The sequence below is a fragment of the Typopeltis vanoorti genome, chromosome 15, assembly GCF_054136105.1.
Source record: "Typopeltis vanoorti isolate ZY-2024b chromosome 15, IOZ_Tvanoo_1.0, whole genome shotgun sequence".
Lineage (NCBI taxonomy): Eukaryota > Metazoa > Arthropoda > Arachnida > Uropygi > Thelyphonidae > Typopeltis > Typopeltis vanoorti.
In genome coordinates, this window is record NC_143563.1 from 107,582,671 (window position 1) to 107,595,011 (window position 12,341).

Genomic DNA, 12,341 nt, shown 5'->3' on the forward strand with positions numbered 1-12,341 from the left:
GATGTCAACAATCCTAGTAAAATTATAAATGTACACTCTGATAGGCTAAAAAAGTAATTTTTAGGGAGTAGAAATTCAGTTACATTAGGAGACAATATGAATAAAATATTGAAAGATCATTGTTGTTTTCCTGATACCAATTGTGCATCTCATTCACAATCAAATAGTAGGAAAGGAAATAATTTTAAACCTCATATTTCAAATACACAGCAAGGGAGAAAATTAATAAATTTGGGTAAAACAAAACCTAATGCAGAAAATTTTGGAAATCCCAAGGTAAATAATTCAGATAATGTACAATGTAAGAGTGGTGATAATCAAATAGACTCCAACATGGATGAAATTATAGCAGAATATCATAGGTTAGTTAACTTAGAGTTAAATAAACCAGAGGAATATGAAAATACCTCTAATTTAGTTAATAAGGATAAAGAATCTCAGAAACCTGTAGAATTTGATCCTGTAGATTTAAGGCATAATTCAAATAATTGAAGTGAGATATTTGAGAAATATAGAAATGAGATTTGTAAGTATAGTAAATTAGAAGATGTAAATTCTGAATCATCTCTAGCATCAGATGATTCTGAAACCAGTGATTCCGAGAGTGTAAATAATGATCAGCAAGAATCACGTTATTTTTTAAGATCTAGGAATAAGCATTAAAAGTTTTGTTAGATATAGGTTAAATATTTAAATAAAAATTTCAGAGTAAGATGAAACTAATGTAAAAATAATCATAATGACAAAGCGTGAAAAAGATTGTCTCGAATCTAAATTCCGATATTAGCATGTCATGCAATTTGTTACCTTTCTGTGAGAATAGCACAACTTACTAAAATCGGGGCTCGTTTCAGGTTTGGGAATTAATCCATTTCGAAAAAATTTAAAATTCTGAATATTTTTACGTATTGTTTATGTTAGAATGTTTATTAGTTTTAGTTTCATAACACGCATTGTCGGCACTTGCGATGTGCCCGTTATTGAAATTGTTTTGTCAAAAATGATATGTAAAGCAGATGAAATTTTATGTACTTACCTGATTTGAATAGTTGTGTTATTTTCAACAAATTTATTGTAATTTAAAATATTAGTTTTGTGTTTTTATGAAGACATTCTCTTGTCACTAATGGTGACAATGTATTAGCCATTATATAGTTCGCCCACCATTTATAGATCCCTTCTTGGCATTTCGCCAAGAATAGTCGATTCATGCTGAAGGGGAGAAAGAAATGTAGGATGTACGAATTGTTGGCAACATGCGAAATCACATGCTTTCTTGTCTGTCGCTGTACTAGTACTAGCTTGATTTTTGTTGTCACTTTTTTGCATTATTTTTTATTATTAATTTGTATGATGGATCCAGTACAGTCAACAGGTTCTGTTGTTAAACATTTCAGTAGCTCTTGCAAAAGAATATTGAATAATGTGCTGACATTCTGTGAAAAAGAATCATCAGAAGGCTGTCTTCTTGTTCCCCTTTCTCAAGTCATAAAACGTGCAAGTGCAATTGTAGGCGTATCGGGATCGACTGTTAAAAGAATTCATAGGAAATCAAAAGGTGAAGGTAATCCAAAATGTAAATCTCCTAAAAAAAGCGCCAGAGAAAGAAAACCATCGAAACCGTAGCTTTGAATGATTTTGATGTAGATGTTATAAGAAGAACTATTCACGGATTTTATGTGGTCGAGAAAAGAGTGCCAACTGTTCCGAAATCAATTCCTGTGTTTAAAGAAAAAATTTATTTTCTTTGGAAAAGAGAAACTTGAAGGAAAATACTTCATGAAATTGGAATTTGTTTTTAAAAGTCCCAGAATAAAAGGAAACTTATCATGGAGCGAAGTGACATTGTTTTATCTAGAACGCAGTATTTGAGAGCAATAAGACGTTTCAGGGAGGAGAAAAGATCAATTGTGTATATAGATGAAACTTGGATTGATAGTAATTTAACTTATGAAAAATGTTGGCAGTCTAAAGAAGAATGTGGAGTGCTACAAACTGGAAATGCCTCACAGCGCATAATAATTTTGCGTGCAGGTGGAGAAATGGTTTTTTTTTTACCTAATTCAAACTTACTATACAAAGCCAATTCAACAATTGGAGATTACCATGGGCAAATGAATTCTATGATCTTCGAAAAGTGGGCAGAAGAAAAACTGATTCCAAATCTTCCAAAAATGCTGTTGCTATAATTGATAATACTTCATATCACTCTATTCGATTAAACAAAGTTCCAAATTGGTCTAATAAGAAGCAAGTTCTTATGTTTTGGCTCTCTGCAAATAACATTTCTTATTCCCCAGATATGTGAAAAATTGAACTGCTTAATTAGGTCAAAAAAACTCGCCCACAACTAAACTAAATTAAATTTGACACGATGCTCAAAGAGCATGGATTTCTAGCTTTGAGGCTACCACCATATCATTGCGATATTAATGCTATTGAGTATGTTTGGGCACAAGTGAAAAATTTCATTTGCCATTGCAATATAACTGGGGATATTGACATCGAAACTTTTTAAGCTTTCAGAACAGGCGATTGAAAGTACTACAGTTCAAAACTGGGGAAAATATTGCTCTCATGTCACCTCATTGGAAAATATATATTGGGACAGAGACGGAATTATCGAAGAATTATGCGAGCCTTTGGTGATCAGTTTAAGTGAAAGCGATGGTGATTCGGACACCGATTCAGATGACTCTGAAGATTAAAAGAATTTGACAAGGTATTTTTTCCAACATTTGTTTTGCATGGGTTTGTTAAAAGAGTCACAAAAAGTCATAAATAATTAATCAGTTTAGGACATTAAAGTGTCTCAGTTCTCTCAACTGTAAGTTTAGAATATCCAAGTTCATTTGAAATAATTTCTGTTTTTCTGTATAATTATTTTTATTTTATAGAAAACTTTCTTAAAAATAAACTTAGTTACATTTTTGTTTTATGCTATACCTTTTTTAATTTTTTTTAACACTCTACATACATTTTTCCAACTGTTATACAAGCAAAATAGTTATACTTTAAAAACAGCAATGTTTGTAAAAGAAAAGCTAAAATTTCTGACCTGCAATAATAAACAAACTCATCCCAGAAGACAGACTGATTACCCTATTATCGGAATGGATTCTCCTTTTTCTGACATGCGCAGAAGTGTCGAGGGACCTCTAATCGATGGGCAAACTATACCTAACTTCTTGCTTACCAGTTGCATGGAGTGCGCATGCTCGCCGAGAAGTTTGATGTGTGATTGACAGCTGACAAGTTCGGTATCAAAGCAATGGGAGAGTAAACAAGAATAGTGTTCGGAAGAAAATTAGAACACAAGCCAGCAGATATTTAGATTCGGGGAAATTGAGTTTTTTTATGTGACAGTCAGAAGAAAATTAATAGTATATTCCGAAAAGGGAATCGTGGAACTATTAAGTTTTAATGTGGAATGAGTATTGATAAATAAAAGGGAAATATTACTATAGGTGTTTTAAAAGGAATATCGGAGGAAACGCTAATTGGAAGATTTATAGTAGATTCCGAAAAGGGAATTGTAGAACTGTAATTTTTTTAAAGTGGAAGAGTTAAGACTCTCAATAAGCATTTAGTAAATAAAAAAAAAAAAGAAATTGCTATTTACATTCTAAAGGAATGTTCGAAAAAACTCTGATTAGGAAGTTTCATCTGTATTAAGGACGCCGAATATAACTGTTATTTCTACTAAAAATAGGAGACGGAATTGAGTCAGAAAGAATTAATGTGTGCTACATAAGTATTGAAAAAGGATCCTGTGAAAATCATATATCTTCGGAAAAGGGCCTTGCCTGAGAAAGAAACTGGCTATGAACATTTTGTCATTGTGCAAACAAAGTGTTTAGTCTAGTCTTAAGTTTATTTTAAAAGGCCTCGGATCCAATTAAATTTGTAGTTAGTTATGTAATATTTGTTTGAAGTATATATATTGTTTTTGTTTTATTAAATGTGTTTATTTTGTATTTGGTCTTGAGTTAGTGATTTTTGGATTCTGAAAGAAAGAGTTAAAGTCATTGCACCAATCTTTTTATTTATTTATTGCACAAGTAAACCCATGTGCAATAAATAAATAAATATATAGGTACGCTCAGAAATTAAAAATAATTGTTGAACTGAGATCATTTCAATATACAGGATTAAATTAATAAAAATCCTATATTTACATAATGGCACAGCCGGTAGGATTAATATTATGATAATATCCTCTATATTAAATTTATATAAACATCTTTAAATAAAAATCTCTAATATTAACAGAATGTTCTTGCCATTGTCTTTTGGAATATGGAGGTGTAATCTTTACCAAGTACATCAAAAAAAGTGAAACTGATACAGCAGCAGATTATTCAACAGCTCTGAAGGAAATGAAGGAGATACTGAAGGAAAAATGCCACAGGAAACTGAGCAGAGGTGTGTTGCTTTTGCAGGACAACGCTTGCACTGCTCATGGAACCAACAGACAATAGGCAATTTGGGATTTCAATGTCTGCTTTACCCACTCTATTTCTCCTATTTGCCTATTTTCCATTCCCAAATTTAGAGAAACACTTGAAAGGAACAAAAATTTCCCACAGATAATGAAGTCATATCTGCAGCTGAGGACTGGTTTGTGCAACAAGGGAAAGATTTTTTTTTCTCTCAGAGGATTGCAAATGATGCAGCAGCACTATACACTTGTTACACCACTTTATGGGGAATATGTAGAATAATGTATAAGTTACATGGTTCTACCTCAATTCCTTCATGGTGATTATCACAACTTTTCAGCACTCTCTCATAGTCTGTTCAAGTCAGCCTGCACATTTTTTTTTAAAAAATCAGATATATCCTTTTATCACTTACCCCCAACTTGAAAACATCAGCTGTATCCTAAATGGAGAATCTGTAGAACAAGCAAAACATTTTAGCTATAATATAGAAATAGACAACAGAAATGGAAAAGCTGGTATGGTGAAAAGTCAACTGAATATTCATTCAGTTGACTATTACATGGAATAAGAGAAAAATTAGTCAAAACACTGAACTAGCTGTATGCCAGACAATCTTTAAGCCAATTCTAACTTACGGTTATCAGAGCTCAGTTAGAAATAAAATACTTGATCAAAGATTGGAGATAACAGATATGAGAGTTCTGAGAAAGAATAAAGAAGTGAACAGATTACATCAATGGCAGTATTATATTAAAAATGAGGATATTAGGAAATAACTTGGCATTGTTAGCATTCAGGATGTGTTAGAAGAGTTAATCTCAGGTGGTCTGGTCACTTAAACAGAATGGAAGAGGGAGGTAAAGTGTTCTTTGCAAGGATAGCAAAAAAAAGATTCAGAGAAAGACCAAGATCCAGTTGGATTGATTCAATAAAAGCACCTTAGAATACATAAATATAAGATCTGACAATATTTCAGTTTTGCCAGATAACATTAATTTTGAAAAAAAAAAAAAAAAGAAGTTAATTGGAAGTTAGTAATGATCTAACTATGTCAAGCAGTACTATTGCAATATTCTGTATGTCCCCTTAGGATATGTCACGAATTCGATGATGAAGCTTTTGCCTGTGAAATGCATTGGTAGTGAATAAAACAACTATACAACTAGATCAGAATTTCACAGAATATTCATTTTATTGTGGAAAGTAAAATTTTGTTCAACACTGACCTAAGTCCAAGTGTGTGCAAACAAAGTTTGCGCCTGAAAGTATCTTCAGGACTGGGGTAAAGTGGTACAACACCGGGTGACTCCTTGCAAAGGTGGAGCAAGCTACCAACCCTTCTATCTCAGTATCTCTCATAATGCAAAACACATCTCCTTGTGGATATGTGTAATGTTATGCATCTGACCAAGTGAAAAACAAACTTTCAACTGACCTAAGAACTAAAAAAATTGTAAAGAAAAAATCTATATTAATAAAAGAACTAAAAATTATCAAATGTATTTTTTTATTTAAATGTATTAAAACCAAACATATACTTAAATTTTGTCAATGTCAGTGATGCTCAAGAAGCACACAATCTCAAATCATAACACCATTGAAACCCGAGTTTCCTGCTCATCAAAAAATTCTGATTTTCATTAATACCAACTTGATGCCTAACCCTGTCATGTTTTATAAAGCATATATTGTAGAAATGTGCCAATAGAGAATAGACACCTTACCTGGCATTTACCAACTTTATCTTGGCATTCTGCATGGATGTTCATTTTACACATTTTACATTTTACGCCCTGCCGAGAATGTCCTGTGGGGAAAAAAAAATCATTTAAACATAAACCCAGACATAAACTAAGTACTGAAATAGCAATATATAACCATTCTGGATTATTTTTGATCCAGGTAGAAGAGAAGCTAAATTATTATTATTATGCGACACCTCCATGGAATCCAAGGACTCATCGAGGGAGGACACCTACTCTACAACTCTGTCTCCACAACTCAATCTACCAACTACACCAATGCCATCTACCATCCACTACCACTAGTATTTCCACAGACAATCACAAACATCCATGCCCACGGCAGGATTCGAACCCACTCAGCCAACTAGCAATTTCCTATCACTAATGATGTGACAACTTGTCTACCTACTAATCAGAATATTATTATTATTACCCCAAGACCAAACAGAGTGAAAGACTCATCTAGGAGGTCCTTTTATCATTACACACAGAGCTCATCATACCATGCCAAAAAACACACTCATTCTCTGCAGACACCATACTCTCAGGCAAGGCATTCCAATCATACTCTGCATGCAAAAAACCTACTTCTCACTCCCCTGCTCACGCCCTCTTTATACAGTTTCCAGGGATGACCTCTGGTTCTCCCCTGATCGCCTACTGTTTTCTGTAAAAACTCTCAAACATTGATCCTATAACAATATTCCTCCCTTTCCCAACTTGTAGGTCTCTATCATATCTCCTCTATTCCTCCTATCCATTAGACTGTGAATTGCATCTTCTCAATCTTTCCTCATATTCGACATTCCACAGGTAAGAAATAACATTAGTCAGTCACCTCTGGACCCTTTCCAACATCTCTTCTCCTTTTGAAAACCAGGTGACCATCTGGGCAAAGTAGTCCAAGTACGGCCTAATCAAAACCTTATACAATGGAACAAGAATCTCTCTACTTCTACAAGTTAGTGTCCTCCGTATCATTCCCAGAAGTCTTTGTCTTCAAAATTTTGGAATGTGTCCCCTAAGTTTCAGATCCTTATCCACTATTACTCCAAGATCTCTTATTTCCTCCACCTCTGACAATATATCCACACCAAGCATCAATTCTACATCCCATCTTTGTTTCCCAAATTTTAAAACCTTACATTTTGCAACATTGAACTCTCATTCCCATGCTCAATCACTCAATTTATTCAAGTCTTCTTGCAAGGCCACAACATCTTCTCTACTCTTCATAGTTCATCCCAACTTTGCATCATCTGCAAACAACTGAATATCTCTATCCAAATCTCTGCCAATATCATTAACATGCAAGTGAAATAGTAATGGCTTTAAAACAGACCCCTGAGGTACACCACTAATGACTTTCCTTTTCTGGGTTATTGCTCCCCATACACAACTTGCTGATACTAAACAGATAGCCAGTCTCCGATCCAATGCGCTAATCTAATCCAACCCCATCCGCTCTAGTTTGACTATCAACTTATCATGCGGTAATCTATCAAAAGCCTTTGCGAAATCTAAGTATATTAATGTGTATCCCTCTCCCAAAATCTAAGTATATTACTGTGTATCCCTCTCCTCTGTCCAAGGAAGCCATCACCTTATTGTAATAAGTAAGTAGATTATTAAAACATGAATTTTAGCAAATTCATGCTGTCCATCAAAGATAATATTGTTGTCAGCCCAATTCTGGATCTTAGTTCTCACAAGCTTTTCCAACAACTTAACCACAACAGACACACACAGATAGGCCTATAATTTGTTGCTTGAGTTCTATCACCTCCCTTATAGAGCTGCACAATCTTGCCCTCCTTAGAAACTTGACCCAGTGCAAGACTCATATTAAAAAAATATGTCAAGGCCGTTGTCAACTCCCTGGCACATTCCTTCAGAATATAGAATAAAATATTGAATAATCCTCTTGGTTCCTCTCAATACCCTTAATCATTTCTTGACAAGCTCACCTTACAAGAAGATTGCAGATGTTAACTCTCCTCTTTTGTAAACTCTGGCCCTAACTTTGTCCATGTTCACTTTTCTACAAATCAATCAATCTTCTCTCATCTCTGTTATACACCCTTGGCTGCTACACAGTCAAATGGAATGACTTCCTGGATTTCTATGCCTCTTTCCATGGTCTCTATTATTTTTGTTCTTCTTAATCATATTAGTGCTTCACGGTATAAACATTTGTTGGTTGTTCTTATTCAGACACCTATTCTGATCGAGTAACTTAAATAATCCTGGTAGTATAAAGATATTTATTATTCTCAGTACACACTGTGTGCTAAAGCACTTCAAATTAAAAATATCTTAAATATCTCCAATCAAAAACCTGGCTTCACACTCAACCCTACTGTACAGTCTTAAAAAAAAAGTGATTTTTTTTAAAATGTCCAATGCCAAAAAAAAACAAAAAAAAAAAACTTGCCTCTTGCTGAAGCAACAGCCAAGTTTTCTGGTTTCTTGCTAAGACTATTGGTCAATTCCATGCTTTCATTTTCTCTGAATCCAGACAGTACCAAAGTAACATTATCTAAAGATATAAGTGGCCTACTGGCATCATTCTCCTCCATTTCTTACATAGATAACCAAAGAATATAATCTTCCACTTCTTTGCCACATGTCTGAGGCTGCTTGGGCCTTTTTTTTTTATTTTTGTAGAATGAAAAAATCTTCAATAATCTGGATACTAATAACTCTTTTGGTCCAGATGATATTCATACACTTGTGTTCCAGAATTTACACCTGCTGTATATCACCTTTACAGACTTTATAGTTCTCTGGCATCTACTAAACAGCATCGAAGCAAGCAACCTATCCATAAGAAGGGAAAATAAAAATCGATAATCTATTTTCCTATTGAACTCAGCTTAATACTCTTAGAAGTAATGGAAAAGGTCAATGCCACTACCTAGAGCTCCACAAATTGATATGGACTCCATCTCTTTCATTCCACAGCAAATCTTGATAACCTTACCCACATTTGGGCAGAAGTTATGGAAAAACTTGGACTTGTAGTCACTCTTGATCAATTCTGACCTTCTTATCAAGTTAAGCTCTTATGATTTCTATCCTGATTGTGACTGCATTGCCAGTTTCTTCTTTGGTTGTCTTGTAATATTAGTGATTCTCTTAGATTTCTCTGGAAATACTAGGATATAGGGCATCTGTGGTCATCTGTTCTCTCTCTCTTTCTTTCTCTCCCCCCCCCTCTCATATACATCAATGACTTCATCTCACTTTCTCTTCCCCCTCTCATACACATTAATGACCTCATCTCTCCCTCTCTCTCACATAAATGACTTCATCTCTCCCTCTCTCTCTCTCTCACATACATCAATGACCTCATATCTCTTTCTCTCTCTTATTAACCACAAATAGTTTTGCTAATGACAATATATTCTATTCCTCTTCATTTGAAAATCTTACTCCTCAAATGATTGACACTTCTAGCTCATCCATAACTAAAACTTTAAACACATTAATCTACTCACCATTCTCAAGTAGAATAAAGAAAACTAAATCAATTTTAACTAGGCTTCAACCTGTTAACTTGTGAAAACATTCCGATTTCCAGTCATGATCAATTTTCTCTTCTTGGGCTGACTTTCGACACCTAGCCTATCTTGGTACAAGCATATCACATTAATAGCTTCTCCTCAGCCTCCACGAATCTTGGTATTTAGATCAAGAGAAATTAGGGATTTCACTGGGTCAGTTTGTTTTGTTTTATTATTTTTTTTTACCCACAATTATTTTAATTATTTTAATCAGTATTGGTAGGATATTTGAAGAGAGGAAGCCATCCACCATGACACATAGCAAGCAAGATAAGAAATTGCAATTGGATTTCCAAAGGGTACACACAACAGAAGTTGAAATAGTAGTTTGACAAGTAGGCCTTTAAGTCAGGTTCAACTCAATGCCTTAGAAATATCTAGAGCAACATTTCTTAAGATATATTCTGTGCAATCCTAGGCTTCTGCAAAAAATTGTACAGTTTCTCAGAGCATACAGACATCTTGTATTAGACAGATTTTCTGGAAATAAACTTCTTGTGAATGGAGAAAATGCTATTTTTTTTTTATTAAACTAACTCATTTCTAGAGCAGTTAATATTACAAACAATAAAAAACAAATGTTTTTCTTTACTGAAATATTTTGCAGGTAACAGCATATCATAATTTCTTACTGATAACTTTTTATGAAAATTTTGATAGTGTTATGCAAAGCAAGTATTTTTATATAGAATTAATATAATATAGAATATAGAATCTATATAAGAAATATAGACTAGAAGTATACAGCACCCACATCAGTTTCACCAACTTTTCCATAACTAATGTCCAATAATGGATGATACCAGCAAGCAGATCTGCTGTTGATAAAGAGAGATAGAATCCATCCTGTTGATCACTGGTTAACTGGTGGACTTCCAGGTGGTGGCTTGACTGTTGACTTTCTGCATTATATTTGAAAGAACTGATGCAGATGCAATGGGACATTAGTTTAATGGCTCGCTTTTATCTCCTTTCCTTGGAATGGGTTAAATATAGCATTTTCCTTGCAGTAGGGTAGACAGATGCCAGATAAGTTCAAATGATTATAAAAACAATATAGATGAACATTGATTCAGGAGGTTCAGGAACTCTTTTTATGTTTTCTGATGAAAGACTAGAGCAGACATGCAGTGAGCAGTTTTTGGTAGTGTGCTTTATCAAGATCAATGCAGGAATTGAAGAATTTTGCCAGGAGATTAGCCATATCTTTGAATGATGTTACAATAGTATACCATAGGGATGTGAAGAAAGGTGGAAATAGATGGCAGCAGTTGCACCCAGAGTCCTTGGCAAGAGACCAGAAAGAGACAAGTTTTCTGTACTTGGCCCTCACAAAGTCTGACTTGGATTTGCTGATGGATAAATGTTATGGCATAGGCTGATTGGGATGTTGGAGTTTTGGTGATATTGACTTGGAATGCCACAAGTTGTTGCAGAATCAACGTCTGTACAGTGTTTGGGGATCTAGGGTGGAATACGAGACGGTGTTTTATTACTATAAGAATTAGTTACTCTGCTGGAGATGTTTAATGTCAGAACAGTGAAAACATTAGTCAGCTCAAAGAAAGGAGAAAAACTCTCCCCCACCCCATATGAATGGCTTCCCATTTGACACTACTGTAGTGCTAATGGACACACGACCAGGTATAGATCCTCAGGTACTGGTTGGTATTCATGTAAGTGCTTCACAGAATAAACAACACTTGAGGAAAATAATTTATTGAATTACTAATAATCTCCTGGATTTCTAACCAACATCCTGATAGCATAAAATTAAAAATATGGACTCATAGCAATTAGACAGTCGCAGAAACAATTAAAACTGTACTAATGTCCTAACAAGATTGTCCTCTAGGGACCAAATTCTTCTTCTCTCTTCCATTATCTATGTGGATGATGAGGCTAAATGAATGCTTTCCACTTCTGTCTGTCCCTGGAGAGTCCAACAATTCTGTCCAGTTTGGTGTCGCTTCTTGAGATTTGGTTTTCAGATCCTCTTTTATTTTGTCTATCCATCTAATTATGGACTGCCCTTTGGATCTTTTACCTTCCATCTTTGTATACAGGGCTTTAGTTGGTAATCTTTATCAAGTGTGCTAAAGTTAACATCTGTTACCATTATGGTCACATGACCAAACCATTGCACCAGGGACCAAATAAAAACAGTTAATTCAGAACAGTTAGGCTAAATGTGGTATTAGAATGATGATCTCCCAATTCTTTCACAAATTAATGAGTTGTGTTGAAGTTGAGCAAGTACTTCAGAGCAGATGCTGATTCTAAAAGTAGTCTCTCAAGACACAGCAATTTCTATACAACATTGTTGTTTATTCCATTTAATCTTGTGTGAAGGAATGTCCAGAGCATGGGCTGCCATTCTTGACTTGCCACAGGTGGTCACAGATGTACTATTTATGGTCCTCAAGGTAGATGTTAACAGATCTACTAGTATGTCTAGAGCAGGCTAAGTTGCAGGCACAAAGAACTTAATATAAGATGGCAAAGCCGATTCTTAGAAAAAAAACAACGGTTGCAAGTGAATGGGTAGGTTGAAGTGGTAAATTTGTTAACATCTGCCCTGGAGA

At 34.5% G+C, this 12,341-nt stretch overlaps 1 protein-coding gene across 3 annotated transcripts in view; it reads right to left on the reverse strand.

Moving 5' to 3' along the window:
* The window catches only part of Stacl (SH3 and cysteine-rich domain-containing protein), a 708,284-nt gene that overhangs the window by 333,512 nt on the left and 362,431 nt on the right, over positions 1 to 12,341 (reverse strand). For all 3 annotated transcript variants that reach the window (XR_016549521.1, XM_090405477.1, XM_090405478.1), the window contains exon 12: positions 6,170 to 6,252. Coding sequence is in view for 2 of the 3 variants with exons in the window: in XM_090405477.1 (XP_090261603.1) it covers positions 6,170 to 6,252 (83 nt within the window). In the remaining variant the exon portion in view is untranslated. The remainder of the gene's footprint in view (positions 1 to 6,169; positions 6,253 to 12,341) is intronic.